The sequence below is a fragment of the Tamandua tetradactyla genome, chromosome 3 (genome assembly GCF_023851605.1).
Source record: "Tamandua tetradactyla isolate mTamTet1 chromosome 3, mTamTet1.pri, whole genome shotgun sequence".
In the NCBI taxonomy this organism is placed as follows: domain Eukaryota; kingdom Metazoa; phylum Chordata; class Mammalia; order Pilosa; family Myrmecophagidae; genus Tamandua; species Tamandua tetradactyla.
In genome coordinates this window covers 82368097-82385655 of record NC_135329.1, presented here as the reverse complement: position 1 = coordinate 82385655, position 17559 = coordinate 82368097, and the positions used below count along the sequence as shown (strand labels likewise).

Here is a 17559-nt window from a genome sequence, read left to right as displayed (position 1 = left end):
TTACTCTAGTGCATGGAACCCTTGCAGAATCTTACATATTGCCCTAGGTGTTCTTTATGTTTGGCTGGAATGGTCCTGGTTGGGGGTTGGCAGGTTATAACAGGTAACGATGTCTAACTGAAGCTTGCGTAAGAGCCTCTCGACTGTATTTGAACTCTCTCTGCCACTGAAACTTTATTAGTTACACTTCTTTTTCCCTTTTTGGTCAGTATGGAATTTATTTTTGTTCTCTTAACAGGGGATTCTGAAGAGGAGATTTGGGGGTGGGGTGTGAGAGGGATTATATTATATTTTGAAATAATTATAGATTCACAGGAAGTTACAAAGATAGTATAAAGAGATCCCAAATACCCTTCACCCACCTCCCTCATTTTGGTTACATCTTACACAACTACTACACAATATCAAAACCAGATAATACCCCCAGGGATGAGCCTGGCCCTGGCACCATGGGATCAACACTACCATCCTAACCAAAAGGGGGAAAAGAAGTGTAACAAATAAGGTATCAGTAGCTGAGAGAGTTCAAATAAGAGTCAAGAAGCTACTCTGGAAGTCACTCTTAATACAAGCTTCAGTTAAACATCGCTACCTAGCATGATTTGCCAAACCTCAACCAAAACCATTACAACCAATCCTAAAGAATACCTAAGGCAAATATATAAGATTCTACAAAGTTTCCAAGCACTAGGGTAACTTTCCAGAAACCTACAACCTCCAGATGGGTCCATGATTCAGATAAGTCCTGAAACCTAGAAGGCCCAGCCTCTCCAGAACATCAGCTAGTTCCATCTCCCTACCTCATATTACTGACAGCCCCTTCCAATATGAAAAAGTTAGAATGGACATAGCCCAAATATTCCTAAAGAGGGGGAAAAGATCAAAGGTGATGGTGGAGTTATACAGAGAAGGTAGGGTTCGGCAAACAAGCATGACTGCCAAATCATTATACTGATATTTCTTTTAATCTCCAGGATCTTAGAGAAGCTAGAAGTAAAAACCTAAAATTGTAGAATTATAACCCATGTCAAACTCTGAAATCAGTTCTACAATTAATTGTTGCACTGTGCTTTGAAATTTACTGCTTTTTTTGTATATATGTTATTTTTCACAAAAAAGAAAAAAAGTCTATGTGATGATAAAAAAAATATTTATTCCTTCTAGCCTCCAATATTCTGGAGCAGCTAGAAGGAAAAATCTGAGATGACGGTATGGTAGCCCATGACAAACTCTGGAATCTGTCCTGTAACTGTTTGTTGAAGAGCACTTTGAAAACTTTTTTAAAAAGCCCCAGATGATATAAGGCATATATCTAATTTTGTCATTTTATCACATGTACAGATTAGTGTAACCACCACAGCCAAAAAGTAAGATATATAATTGTTTCATCACCACAAAATCTCTCTTGAGTTACCCCTTTACAGTCACACCCACATTCCTTGGCCCACCATCCCTAATCCGTGGCAACCACTGTCATTTAAGAACATTTACATAAATGGATCCATACAATATGTATCATTTTGGGACTGGTGAAATACAAAAGATTTTCAATTTTTTATGAAGCCCATTTTAATAATTTTCCCCTTCATGGATGGTGCTTTTGATGTCACATGCAATACAACTTTGCCAGAACTCAAGGTCACAATGATTTTCTTCTGTTTTGTTCTAGATGTTCTATAGCTTTATATTTAACATTTAGATCTAAGATCCATTTTTATTTAATTTTTGTATATGGGTCTTTGGGTCAAAGCTGATTTTGGGGGGCATATATCCAATTGTTTCAGCAATAAACAGTCATTGAACTGTCTTTGTAACTTTATCAAAAATCAGTTATCCATAAATGTAGTCTTACTTCTGGACTCTTTAATCTGTTTCATTGATGTATTTCTCTTTCTTAATCCCAGAAAACAACATATTTTGATTGCTGTACCTTTATAATATGTCTGAAGCCAGGCAGTGTTAGCCTTCCAACATTCTTCTTTTTCAAAATTGCTTAGGCTCTTCTAGGTGCTTTTCATTTCTCAATAAATTCATGGAAATTAATTAATCAATTTATCAAATTCTCTAAAAAGCCTTTTTTTGATAGGAGAACTAACATCTAAATATTGCATTTCCAACCCATGATCAAGGACCCTCTCTCCATTTACACAGGGCTTCAATATGTCTCAGCAATGTCTTACAGGTTTCAGCATATAGCTCTTGCTGAATTTTTCCTGACTTATCCTTTAGTATTGCATATTTTCTGAAACTATTATCAATGGTACTTTCAAAAACATCAATATAAAATTATTAGTAGTATATTCAAATATTTGATTTTTGTATATTGATCTTTGTCTCACAACATTGCTAAGCTGATTATTTCTAGAAGTTTTTTTGTAGATTCCACGGGATTCTGTACCTAGTTCACCATGTCATCTGTGAACAAAAACAGTTTTACTTACTTCTTTACAATTTGGGCTTTTTTATTTCTTTTACTTTCCTTACTGGTAATTACTAAATTATCCAGTACAATGTTGACGAGAAAAACTTTGATGAGAGCAGACATACTTGTCTTGTTCCTGGTCAAGTATAATGCCTGTTGCATAGTTTTCTTTGACAGCCTTTGTCAGGATGAAATTTCCTTCTATTCCTAGTTTGCTGAGAGTTTTAAATCAGGAACAGATGCTGGACTTTGTCAAATTCTCTTTCTGAGTCTACTGAGATAATCATATAGTTTTTCTAGTTAATTTATAGTGACCTATGCTGATTTTTCACTACATTCCTGGGAAAAACCCCACTGGGTCTGATGTATTCTTAATCTTTTAATAGTTTGATTTATTATAACTTTTGTGTAGAAATTTATAAATGTTTTTGCATGAGGAAATACAAAGTAATGTCATTACTGCAGGGTGTTGAAAATAGACGGCAATTAATATTTTAAAATTGTAACTTATGTGTGAGACTAAAGTAAAAAACGTTTATTTGGGACAAAATTTATAATTTGACTAGTGCAGTTCCAAATATAACTTATGTGGACAGCTTAACTGAACACCATAAGTACGTGGAACCTTGAGAGGGCATAAGATTTTGTAGGTTTGTCCAGAGTAATGCCCCAATAAATTCCAGAGTGATTTGAGCAGTGAATAAAAAAAGTACTTGCAAAGTTTCCTTGGGGGAACGGTGAGAAAGGGGGAAAATTCAATTTCCCCAAGTGGAGAATTCTTGATATTCTCACAAGCAGTGGGGATAACCAAAGCAAAAGGCTAAGTACCCAATCTTGGAGTTTGTTCATATGAAACTTAACCCCACAAAGGATAGGTCAAGCCTACTTAAAATTAGGCCTAAGAGTCACCCCCCTTCTTTTGTTGCTCAGATGTGGCCTCTCTCTCCAGCCAACAAAAGCAAACTCACCACCCTCCCCCTATCTATGTGCAACATGACTCCCAGGGGTGTGGACCTTCCTGGCAACATGGGACAGAAACCCTAGAATGAGCTGGGACTCAGCATAAAGGGATTGAGAAAACCCTCTTGACCAAAAGGGGGAAGAGCAAAATGAGACAATATAAAGATTCAATGGCTGAGAGATTCCAAACAGAGTTGAGAGGTTATCTTGGAGTTTATTCTTATGCATTAAATAGATTATCACCTTGTTAGTCAAGATGTAATGGAGAGGCTAGAGGGAACTGTCTGAAAATGGAGAGCTGTGTTCCAGTAGCCATGTTTCTTGAAGATGATTGTGTAATGATACAGCTTTCACAATGTGACTGTGAAATTTTATCTACCTTATCAACAGATGAGTAAAACATATGGCATAAAAATAAATAATGGGGGAACAAATGTTAAAATAAATTTAGTAGATTGAAATGCTAGTGATCAATGAAAGGGAGGGGTAAGGGGTATGGTATGTATGAATTTTTTTCTGTTGTCTTTTCATTTCTTTTTCTGAATTGATGCAAATGTTCTAGGAAATGATCATGATGATGAATATACAACTATGTGATGATACTGTGAATTACTGATTATATATGTAGATCAGAATGATCATATGTTAAGAATGTTTGTGTCTGTTGTATTTTTTTAATTAAAAAAAATACTTTCGTGTAGAAATTTTGCAACCATTGTTGATCTGTGGTTTTATTTTAATGCCTTGCTTAGTTCTGGTAACAGGGCAATACTAACCTCATAGAACGAGATGGGAAGTATTTCCTCTTCTTTACTTTCTTTTTGTATCTTCTCTTTTTTATTGTCTGTTAAACCTGGCTAAAGATTTACCAATTTTATTGATCTTCTCTAAGAACAAGTTTTTTATTTCACTAATTCTCTTTATTGTTTTTCTGTTTTCTACCTACATTGACTTCCACTCTGAACTTTATTATTACCCTTCTACTGCTTACTTTGGGTTTAGTTTGCTCTTCTTATTCCACTTTCTTAAAGGGAAAGCTGATGTCATTAATTTCAGACTTTTTCTTTTCTAATACAGGTATCTGTGCTATAAATTTCCTTCTAAGTACTCCTTTATTAACTACATCACACAAATTTTGATACGTTGTTTTCAATTTTTATTCAGTTCAAAATGATAATTTTCCTTATTTTTTTACATTTATGGATTCAAGGGAATTAATTTGTTTTTCAAATATCTGGAGGATTTTCAACATATCTTTCTGTTACTGATTTCTAATTTAATTCTACTTTGATTAGAGAACATATTATATGACTTGAGTCCACTTAAATTTATTGGGGCTTTTATGTCATAACAGAGACTCTCAGAGTTAAAGCTCTGAAGCTATGAAAGTCAGTAACCCATATAAGAACTGCTTAAAAAGTTGAAAAAGTGATCAGACTTCGACTAGAGATACGAATGAAGCGGATCTGGATAGGACTAAGGTAAATCAGAATACAGGGTAAAGGATGATATCATCTGTATTTAAAAACTTCAACTTCTATCTGAGACCAAAGGGAGAGATGTTTATTTGGTGCAAAATTTAAATTAGGGGGGTTTATTACCTAATTTAACATGGAATTGAATTGAGAGTTTAGAAACAGACCCCCAGATCGACATTCAACAAGGTCCCCAAATCCACTGAACTGGGACAGAAGAGTCTCTTCAATAAATGGAACTGGAAGAACTGGATATCCATAGCCAAAGGAATGAAGGAGGACCCTACCTTATTTCCTATCCAAAAATTAACTCAAAGTGGAGCAAAGACCTAAATAAAAGAGCCATTACTATAAAACCCTAGAAGAAAATATAGGGAAACATCTTCAAGACCTAGGATAGGAGGAAGCGTCTTATACCTTACAACCAGAGGGTATAATGCTGAGCAACATAAGCCAGAAACAAAAGGATAAATACTGTATGATTTCACTAATATGAAGTCTGAAGAAGGGTAAAGGGTAACGGATGATATAGTCTGTATTTTAGAACATCATCTTCTGTGTGAGACCAAAGAAAGATATGTTTTATTTTATCCCAAACTTAAATTTTCTATAGCATACAATCTAACCTGTCTAACCAGTTCACTTAAATAACCTAAGTACTTAGAGCCTAGAATAAGAAATGAGAACTTGGAAGTCTGTATAGTTTAAGGAAATACCTTGATACATTCCAGAGTATGTGGGGAAGATAATTAAAAAGTATTGGCAGGGGGCGGGCCGCGGTGGCTCAGCGGGCAAAGTGCTTGCCTGCTATGCCGGAGGACCTCGGTTCGATTCCCGGCCCCAGCCCATGTAACAAAAAACGGAAAAACAAAATACAATAAAACAAGAAAATGTTTAAAAATGTTTCCCTTTCTTCCTTCCTTCCTTCCTTCTATCCTTCCTTCCTTCTCTCTGTCTTTCCTTTAAAAAAAAAAAAAAAAAAAAAAAGTATTGGCAGGGTCCCTTGAGGGACTGGAGAAAAAATACAGAACTATTAAATTTCCCTACCTGGGAAATTCCTGATACGCTCTCAAGCGTTAGGGACTCCCAAGTTAAAAGGCCAAGCCCTTGCTCTGCAGGCTTGCTCTTTTGAAACTTATTTCTGTAATGGGGAAGCTAAGCTTATTTGTACTTATGCCTAAGAGCCATTTCTAGAGAACCTCATTTGTTGTTCAAATGTGGTCTCTCTCTCTCTAAGCCCAACTCTGTAAGTAAAATCATTACCCTCCCTGCTATGTGGGACATAATGTTCAGGGGTGTAAGTCTCCCTGGCAATGTGAGACCTGACTCCCAGGGATGAGCCTGGCCCTCACACCTTGGGACTGACAATGCCTTCCTGACCAAAAGGAGGAAAACAAAGGTAACAAAATAAGGTATCAGTGGCTAAGAGGTTTCAAATAGAGTCGAGAGGCTATTCTGGAGGTTACTTTTATGCAAGCCTCAGCTAGATACTGCTAGTGTCATAGTATGCTAAGTCCCAACCAATAGTATTCCTATAAACCCAAAAGAATACCCAGGGCCCTATCTGAGGTTCTATAAAAGTTTCACTTACTAAGTTTAATTTCAGAAACTTAAAACCTCCAGATTGTTCCCATGCCAGATAAGCCCTGAAACCCAGAGGCACTAGTCTCTCCAAGAAAATCAACTAGCTGTATCACCCTACCCCATAATGTTGACACCCTTTTTCAACATGAAGAAGTTAGAATGGTCATTGTCCAAATAACCCAAAAGATTGGAAGAAGGATCAAATGAGTTGGGAGGAATTGTAACAGAGGAGATAGGATTTAACAACTGACTGTGACTAATGAATCATTATATTAATATTTCTTGTTAGTCTGTAGTACGTTAGAATAGCTATAAGTAATACCTGAAATTGTGGAACTGTAACCCATATCATACTTTGAAATTTGCTCTATAACTACATGTTAAACTGTACTTGGAAATTTATTACTTTTCTGCATATTATATTTCACAATAAAAAAAAGTAAAAAAAAAAAAAGACTTTACATAATAAGCACACAATTTAAGGAAATGGTCAACTATGTTCATCACCCAATTTACATCTAAAGTAGTAAAAAGAAAGCACAAATGACTATATACCACTACATTCTGCATTCACTTTATCCTAGGATCCTGTCCAGGCAGTCCTGGAGAGGCTGAAATTAGACTCAAGATTATTACACATGAAAGACTCTACATTTCCCTCATCCATCCTCTCTTAGTCACTACACTCTGCTTCCTAAAGGAAAACTTCATGCCCATTTTTTTCTTTTCCTGAAAAAAAGGAAATCTATCTGGAAATTAAAAGAGAAAATATTTTTTAACTTAACACATAAGAATCAAAAACTTACAAACAATCATCTGTGCTTTCTGCACAAAGACTGATAGTTTTCCCATCTCGGCAAACAATCTGCAGCATACAGTCTTTTGGCTTTCCATCTGGAGGCTGAATATCTATGAAAAATAAATAGAATAAAGGAACAGTTATATAAATTTTTTTCAAAAGATATCTTATTACAAATTCTACGAGCTCTAACTTCTCAGATAATCAAAGGATTAGACTGAATAAATTAAATATTACATCCAGGAAAGAGCTCATGACTTGAGTCAAGAGGGTAGCAAGGAAACAGCTAGGCTGACTGGAAAGACCAACAACCAAGAAAACTGCCAACCAGACTGCCAACAAACCTGGACACAAAACTGTGGTTCCAAGAGACACAATTAATACAGTCATTAATACTCCTCTGCATTAATAGTCTGCTAACTAAAATTAGTAGAATTAAAATAAATAGAATTAACACTTCTAACTAAAACCCACAAGTGCTGCCAATCGATTCAAATATAGGCTGAGTAAACCCCAAAAAATACAAAGAAAGGCTGACCATAGTCTGTAGTCTCTGGAAAGGAAATATTTCAATTACATAAGCATACTTGTTCTGCGTTATAGAATCAAACACATGAATCACAACTCAATTCTAATTACTTCCTGCAGGAAGAACAAGTGAGCCATTTCAGCGCCTCTTCTAATCCACACACTGAGACATACAGAATAGCCAACACATTAGGAAATGCTCCCCCACACTGAAAAGTATCAGAAAGCATCAGATAACAGACTAGCTAACTGCTTTCATTCACAAGAAACATCAAACCAGTTCATTGCTGTAACAAAAGTGAGATGCACATTTTAAAAACAGCAACAATATTTGAACCTGGGTTAGGTAGGGATTTCAACAGCTGGTGAATGAAGACTTGGGTCTCAAAACTAGTATGTAGGGGCAGGATGTTAAGAACAATGGTTCATACAAGCAGACACCTCCTTTGGAGCACCTATTCAAATTAGCAGCAGAGCTAGACATGAGAGTCTACATGTGTCATTTATTAAAAATAGAAAAGCCTTAAGTTTGTTCAAATCTATTCCCATAAAACAAATATAGGGACATCTCCTGGAAAACAAGACATTCCAGATTTTAAGAAACTGACTGAAGCTATCATCAAACATATACCAGTTTCCAAGTCACCAAATCAATCAATACCTTCTAGGGTGGCCCCTTCTTCCTTAGGGTTCCCAACACTGATTCCCTAACTCTCTATCACCTTCTTTATGAGAGGAAGGGACATAATTTGGTGGTTCTAACTCAGATGAAAAAATGAATTTGCCCCAAACCAAATGGTTCACCTGGATCCACTATGGTTACCCACTTGCCAAAGAGAACCTTTCCTTGGCCTGTCAATGAAATCAGAATGGTACAGAAGAGAATCCAGTGACAATCAGGAACAGACACAGGGTAGATTACAAGAGTTGGGAAAGACAGACATCCCTACCCCGACACTCATGTCCCATTCGTATGTTGATGCAGTCCACAGGCATGTGGATCTTATCCTCCATGCTCTGTCGAGTCTGGTCATCATAATAGATCAGGTGGCCATCTGACCACAAATCAAACCAATTCTTCTTCCAGCGTTTCAAAATAGTACCTGAAAAAGGTGGGGAAAGATGGTTTTGAGCCAAAAGAACAAGGACTTTGCCCTCTAATTCCCACAAAACCGATGCATGAAACCCAAATGAAATATCCTTCAGGCCCCAGAAGTCCAGCTGCATAGCATCCATGCCCAGAGCAATCAATCAAAATGGAAGAGATAGCAGACTATGATAGCATGGCAACCATGCTATAAACGCACTGCGTGCAGCACACTGCAGGTACCGTCCTGATTAGGAATTTAGGCTGAGGTGGAACAGATCCCAAAACTCAAAAACAAACAAAGCATGATAGGTTCAAACAACACCTTGTTCTCAACTAATAAAACACGTCTAATACTTAAGTCCCCACGTGGTAGATCAGAATTTTCCCAGTAGTTTCTAAATTCATTATATAATCCAGAAAATGATGGGAGTATAAGGTCTCTATATACAATTAACAGTTAATACCTTCCTCTTTTGAGAAATATTTTTTCTTTTTCTTAAAGACTTTTTCATGTATCTTTTTAGCATTTCCCTCTCACAGCAAACCCACAGAGTGGAAGATGCTCCTCTCCTAATGCAGATGCAGAAAGAGTCAGGCACTGGAAACACAGCAGGACACCAGACCCGAGAGCCAGACTCCTATCCTTCTGCACTAAATTACCTCACACCTTGACATAATTCATCCTTTTGTTTCGTAATCTTGGACAAAGCATTTAATTTTATTAATCTTATTAAATGCTTTTTTAATAAAAGCATTTTTAAACACTTTTTTATTAAGCTGTAAGCTCCTTGTCCGTCAGACCAGAAAACCACTGAGGTGGATTAAGAGGCCAGCTTCAGTTCTAAGTCATCCCTGTGCCTTTCTCACATACAAACACTGTCCAGAGTTCACTATGTTAGAAACCAGACTGTACTTTCTGTTCCCAAAGACCTCACTCTGTGTCTTGGCTAATGTGGATAAATTCAGTCCATGTGCCTTCCCACTATGCTTCCATATCCACTAGTGACGCCAATCAAATACCCAACATCAGCCCTCTGAATTTCTTCTACCAGTCTCAAGCACCCTCCAGCCTGCCAAATGGACCAATAACTAGCACCAAGTATTCATTTGATTGGCAGCACCTGAGTCCTGCAAAATTTCCAAATAGAGTCACCCAAACAGACAGGTGGAATCCCTGGGTTGGGGAGATCTGTTCAGGTATCTGTCATCTGCCACCAGAGTCTTGCCTGATTACCACCAAATCAGGCAGCCCTCCAGAGGTCAGATGGGGGTCTTGATGGTCTGTGTCAAGTGGCAAGAAAAGGACTGTGGGGGATCAGAATGTCTACAAAGCCACATATGGATCTTGGCTGCTGTGCTTCCTGGTGAATACAGTACACGTGACCTTATTTTATTGCGTTAGATATTTCTGCTTTCAACAAAGAAGAAAAATCGACCCACACACTCTGAGGAAAGAGACGTGGAATAAATTTTCTGAATAGGCATGAAACAGGACATGGGAAAAGTCTGTGTATTTTTACTGAAAGGACATGTATTTTGTGTATATTGCCATGCTAGGCACACAGATGGTGTTTCGGTTTGCTAAAGCTACCAGGATGCAATATACCAGAAATGGACTGGCTTTTATAAAGGCGATTTACAAAATGTACAGTTTAAGGACATGAAAAATGTCCAAATTAAGGCATCAACAAGAGGATACCTTCACTCAAGATAGGCCGATCATGTCCCACACCCACATGGTGAAGCCTGCTGGTCCTTCTCTCCTGGGTTGGTTTCCAAAATGGTGCTTTCAGCTTCTGTGCTGCATCCTTCTGGTTTCTACTGGGTGTTTTCTTTCTCTCTGTGTCCTTCACTTGGTTTCATCTCTCTGTTCTCTGTGTCGGCTCTGAGCTTTCTCTATTTCCTGTTTTTAATTATATTCAAAAGGATTCCAGTAAAACGATTAAGACCCATCTTGAATTGGGTGGGTCACATCTCCGTGGAAACAACCTAATCAAAGGTCCCACCCATAATAGATCTGCACTCACAGATTGGTTTAGAAGAGCATGGCTTTTCTGAGGTACATAACAGTTTGAAACCAGCACATTCTACACTGTGGACCCCCAAAAGACATGTTCTTTCTATATTCAAAATAAATTCTTCCTAGCACAATATCATAAAAGCCTTAAACCTTTAATTCAGTACATTACAAATACAATACCAAGTCAAAAACAGTACAGTCTCATCAAAATCAGTTACAGGTGTAGTCTATCTCAAGGTAAAATTCTCCTCTGCTGTGGACCTGTGAAACTCAGAATAAGTTATCCACTGCCAATACACAAAGGAGGGACAATCATAGAATAAACATTCCCATTTCCACAGAGATAAAATGGAATCAGGGTCACTAGACCTGAACAGTTCTGAAAACCTGCAGGGCAAACTCCCTTAGATCTCAAAGTCTAAAAGTCATCTATAGAATGACTTTTTACCCACAGGGCTTGAGAGAGCAGCAGCCACTCCATCTCCAAGGGCTTACACAGTGGCCCTTTCTCTTCTAACAGTAGGGTGAGGGTTGTAATGTTGGGGAACATCGGGGAGACCACCTCGTTCTCAGCCCCACCGTCATCAAGTATCTAGGTGGCACAGAAACTTTCCACCAACTCCAAGAAATGGACTGGCTTTTATAAAGCCAGTCACCTGCTTTATTGAGGTCACCTGCTCAATCCCTTCAAATCAGTGACATGGTGACCAGGCTCTCCGCAATCCCTAGGGAATGTGCTCCACCCTCTGTAAACTCCAAGGCAAACTCACCCTCTCCACATGCATGGGTGGGTCCACTCTCCCAGCCTGAGGTTTCCTGACTCCAGACCTTAACTTCTATGGTTCTGCCTTTGAAGTCATTTTTTCTTTGGTCTGTCCCTTTTAGTCCAGACTGGCAGTGGTTCCATTTATACAGATCTTGCAAAAAATTCGTTGGCTTGGCATGCAGCATGGGGGGTGGTCACAGCTATCAGACAATAGGACTTTCCACAGATCCTTTTCTGGATGACTCCATTTCCAATCCTGGCTTGTGCTGAGATGGCTGACTGGTTCCATATTTGGTTAAATCCTCACGTGGGTACACCAGCCTCTGGGGTCTCATTTTCCAAAAGCACATCTTCCAAGCTATCAATGTCTGGTTTGTTTGTACCCAGGAGTTCAGTTCTTAGGTTATCCCTTTCCTCTCACACTTTACTATAGGCTGCAAGTAGAAGCCAAGCTGCATTTCTCACACTTAGTTTGGAAACTTCCTCAGCTAGATAATCAAGCTCATCGATTCCAAATTCTACCTTCCATCCACCCCCCACCAGAACTCAATTTTACCAAATTCTCTACCACTTTAAAACAAGGATTGCCTTTCTTCCAGTTGAGAATGGCACATTCATCACTTCTGTCTAAGACTTCATGAGAAGTATCTTTAGAATCCACATTTCTACCAACAGTCTCTTCAAAGCAATTCAGGCCTTTTCTATCAAGCTTCTCACAACTATTCCAGAACCTTCCCCTTATCCATTCATAAAATCATTCTACCATCTTTGGTATTTGCAAATCACAGCACTCCACTTCTCTGGTATCAACATCTGTTTCAGTTTGCTAAAGCTTCCAGAATGCAATATACCATAAATTGATTGGCTTTTATAAAGAGGATTTATTAGGTTACAGATTTCCAGTTTTAAGGCCATGAAAAATGCCAAAATTAAGGCATCAACAAGAGGATACCTTCACTTAAGATAGGCCAACCACGTTGGGAGTTTGTCACAATGTGAAGGTACATGGTAACATCTGCTGGCCCTTCTGTGGGCTGGTTTCCAGAATGGCTCTCTCAGCTGCGTGGGTTCTTCTAGTTTCTCCAGGGATGTCTTCTTTCTTTCTCTGTCCTTCACTTAGTTTCATCTCTCTGCTCTCTGCGTTGGCTGTGAGCTCTATGTTTTCACTGAGGACTCTATAAAAGCATTAAGACCCACCTTGAACAGGGTGGATAACATCTTCATGGAAACAACCTAATCAAAAGGTCCTACCCATAACAGATCTGCACCCATAAGACTGGATTAGAAAAACATGGATTTTCTGGAGTATTTAACAGTTTCAAACCAGCACAGAGAAGGAACACAATATTTTCACAAGGGTCACTCCTCACTTATGGGAACAGAACATTCACATCTAATTGTGATGCTGCATCAAGGACTAAGGAGAAAAGCAGAGGATAACGAAAGGGCCAGCAAAGGAAGACACACCCTCAAGGTACGAACAAAGCTCCCCATAACCCTAACCATTTTGGGGAGGACAGAGGCCACAGAATCCAAGGCAAGAAAAGTTATGCAAAAATTGAGGCTAGATTCCACTATGCTGGGCCTTTCTTTTGAAAATGAAAGAAATAGTTAGGATCTATTCAAAGAATAAGCATTGTAACAGACCTTGAGAGAAGACCTGGTTCAGCTCCAGGTCTAGGGACTATAGAACTGGTTATGAGAGAGACAGCTCCTACTAGAAATGATGTTAACATCGGGCAGAACTGAGTTTCAATATAAGTTCATCACCCACTGTTTACACTTGGACAAGTTACTTTATATTGCTGAACCTCAAATTCTTCAACTGCAAAAGTATAATCACCACCTACCTCATAGGGTTGTTGTGAAAGTGAAATAAGAAAATATACATAAAATTTTTTAAATTTATAAACAGCATATATTTTTAATTTTTAAAAAATAATTTTTAAACTTTTAAAATAATTAAAATTTGCAAACAATAGCTTTTATGAACCATCTAAGGTAGGCCATCCACTCTTTTCACTGTTAGTAACTTTAGCTAAGTTCAAATATAAATTCATGTCTCTGAATAATAAACAGTATTTACTTCAGCTCAGTATTTTGTTAGAGTCATATATAAAGTAGTAATCATTTTTCCCTTCACTGTTCTTTTTAGAAGGATAGCAGAATAATCTTCTTACTCTTCTTTTAATAAATAGAGCTGGTTATCCCCGCTTTAAAACACACTATAAACGCAATTTAGACTGGCAGCGTCAGTAACAGTCAGTCTATGAAAGGCAGGCAGAGATAAATCTAAGACGTGGACCTCAATACCATAAATAAAAAATTGAATATCCTCTCTGGCACCCTATTGGTGGCACAAAATAGAAAACAAGTTTGATTTTAGATAAATTCATTACAATAAGTCAAGTCTTCATCTCTATAATTACTGACACTGGAATGTGAGTCACTGATCAATCCCCAGATAAGACAGGTATTTCCCATACCCAAAGAGACTAGCACTGCAATGGAAATATATCAATAGGCTTGGTTAGATTTAAGCAGAGTCTCAGGTCAGCCATTAATAAAGCATGTTAGTGAGAAAAAGAAACCAACTTGTACTGTTCCATGGTTCCTGTCTATGCAGGAACCAAGGAGAAGCTTCATGGAGTATAGATAGCTCCTAGAGCTCCAAAACTTTCCAAGAGGAAATTCAGGGCAACAACTTTAACAAGGCTTTACTATCTGCTTTTCAATGTGGTCTATTTCATCAGATGGAGATAAAGATGTGTCGTGTGGCAACACTTCCTGTACTCACTCTGTCTCAGCAGCCATCCACTCTTTACAAACGCCATCTCTTCACCTACAAAAGAATAAAGAGGCAGGTAAAAAAATTACACCCAGAAAAAGAATGGCCCATCTGGTCCAACCTTGATCCTCATCCCCTGCAAGTTCATTTTACCTCATTGGCCACTTGGCATTTACTGAATACCTCCTCAGTGGGCCCACAGAACCCTCCCCCCATCCCTATCCTAGCCTTTAGCCTAAGCACCCTGCCCCATATTTCTAACTCCACTTAACAGATCTAGAGTAACCCCAGGAAATAGTCTTTAAATGTAAGGACATCATAAGAGACAGAGAAGGACACTACATATTAATAAAAGGGATAATTTACCAAGAGGAAATAATAATCATAAATGTTTATGTTCCCAATTAAGGAGCTCCAAAATAAATGAGGCAAGCATTAGCAAAACTGAAGGAACAAAAGACATTTCAACAATAACAGTGGAAGACTTCAATATACCACTCTCCTCTATAGATTGAACAACCAGACAGAGGATGAGCAAGGAAACAGAGAACATACACAATTTGAAACATGAATTAGACCTAACAGACATATATTGATCACTACACGCCAAAACACCAGAATATACATTATTCTCCAGTACACATGACATGTTTTCCAGGATAGATTATATAAATTTAATATAATTGAAATTATCCAAAGCACTTTCTCTGACCACAACGGAATGAAGCTGGAAATCAATAATCACCAGAGAACCAGAGCTTTTACAAATACACAGAGATTAAACAACACACTCTTAAATAATCAGTGGGTCAAAGAAGAAATTGCCAAAAAAATTGGTAAATATCTGGAGATGGATAAATTTGAGAATATGACATATCAGAACTTACGGGATCTAGCAAAGGCAGTGCTGAGAGACAAATTTATTGCCCTAAATGCCTATATTAAAAAAACAAGTTTGCAGGTCAGCCACAGTGGCTCAGAGTTCTTGCCTGCCATGAGACCCAGGTTCATTTCCGGTGTCTGCCCATGTAAAAAAAAAAAAAAAAAAAAAAAAAAACCACAAGATTGAGCAAAAACCGAGGACTTAAATGCTCACTTGGAGGAACTAGAGAAAGAACAATAAACTAACCCCACAACAAATAAAAGAAGAGAAATAACAAAGATTAAAACAGAAATAAACAACCTGGAGAACAGAAAAATAGAATCAACAAAACGAAATGTTAGTTCTTTGAGAAAATCAATAAAAGTGATGGACCCCTAGCTAGACTAACAAAAAAGAGAGAGGGCACAAATAAATCAGAAATGAGAGGGGTTCATAACCATGGATCCTGAAGAAATTTTTAAAATCATAAGAGAATACGATGAACAACTATATGTCAACAAACTAGACAACTTAGCTGAAATGGACAACTTTCTAGAAACACATGAATACCTACATTGACTTGAGAAGAAATAGAAGATCTCAACAAACTAATTACAAGTAAAGAGATTCAGTCTCTGATTCAAAATCTTCCTACAAAGAGAAGTTCAGGACTAGACGGCTTCACACAGGAATTTTATCAAACACTCTAAAAAGAATATCGTTCCTGCTCAAACTCTCAAAAAATTGAGGGAAAAGGAATGCTACCTAACTCACTTTATGAAGCTAACATCACTCTAACACCAAAACTGGATAAAGACGCTAGAAGAATAGAAAACTACAGAACAATCTCCCTAATGAACACAGATACAAAAATCCTCAACAAAATACCAGCCAATTGAGTCCAACAACACATTAAAAGAAGTATACATTCCAACGAAGTGAGGTTTATACCAGGAATGCAAGGGGTAGTTTCACACAAGAAAATCAATCAACATAATACAGCACATTAACAAATCAAAAGGGAAAAATCACATGATCATATCGATTGATATTGAAAATACATTAGACAAAATTCAGCATAAGGGAGGAATCGAAGGAAACTTTCCCAGTATCACAAAAGACATGAAAAACCCACAGCCAGCATCATACTCAACAGTGAAAGACTGAAAGCATTCCTCCTAAGATCAGAAATGAGACAAGGATGTCCACTGTCACCACTACTATTCAACAATGTACTAGAAATACTAGCTGGGATGATTAGGTAGGAGAAAGAAATAAAAGACATACAAATCGGAAAGGAAGAAGTAAAACTTTCATTATTTGCAGATGGCACGATCTTATACATAGAAAACCCTGAGAAAATCTATGACAAAGCTACTTGCCAAAATTCAGCAAACTTGTGGGATACAAAATTAATAATGCTTCTATACACAACAATGACCTATCTGAGGAAACAATTAAGGAAAAAATTCCATTCAAAACAGTGACCAAAAGAATCAGGTATCTAGGAACAGGCCTAATCAGGGATCTCAAGGACTTGTACAGAGAAAATCACAAAACATTGCTGAAAGAAATAAAAAATGACCTAAACAGATGGAAAAACATTCCATACTCATAAAACAAGAAGCTTAACACCATTAAGATGTCAACTCTACACAAAATGATCTATAGATTCAATGCAATACCCATCAAAATTCCAACAACTACTTTGAAGATTTGGAAAAGCTAGTTATCAAATTTATATGGCAGGGAAAGAGACCCTGTATAGCTAAAGATATTCTACAAAAGAGCAAAGTGGGAAGACTATCAATTTCTGACTTTAAAGCTTACTATGAAGCCACAGTGGTCAAAACAGGGTGATACTGGCACACAGATAGAAGTATCAACCAGTGGAATTGAATTGAGTGTGGAGACAGATCACCAAATCTATGGACAATTGATCTTAGATAAGGCCCCTAAACCCAATGAACTGGGACAGAGTAGTCTTTGATAAATGGGCATGGGAGAATTGGATATCTATAGCCAAAAGAATGAAAGAGGACCCCAATCTTATTCCCTATATCAAAGTTAATTCAAAATGGATTACCATGTATCAACTATATGTATGTGAAGATTTCTCAATAAAAATATTATTTAAAACACGGATTAAAGACCTACATATAAGATCTAGTACCATAAAACTTCTAGAAGAAAATGCAAGGAAACATCTTCAAGATCTAGTAATAGGAGGTAGCTTCTTAAACTTTATTACACTTAAATCACAAG

At 37.5% G+C, this 17559-nt stretch overlaps 1 protein-coding gene across 3 annotated transcripts in view; it reads right to left on the bottom strand.

The window, feature by feature from the left end:
* Positions 1–17559, bottom strand: part of PLEKHB2 (pleckstrin homology domain containing B2) — a 75546-nt gene that overhangs the window by 40730 nt on the left and 17257 nt on the right. For all 3 annotated transcript variants that reach the window (XM_077153426.1, XM_077153427.1, XM_077153425.1), the window contains exons 2-4: positions 14442–14486; positions 8719–8871; positions 7248–7350 (exon numbers count right to left, since the gene is read on the bottom strand). In XM_077153426.1, coding sequence (XP_077009541.1) covers positions 7248–7350; positions 8719–8871; positions 14442–14478 — 293 coding nt within the window. In that variant the 5' untranslated portion in view covers positions 14479–14486. The remainder of the gene's footprint in view (positions 1–7247; positions 7351–8718; positions 8872–14441; positions 14487–17559) is intronic.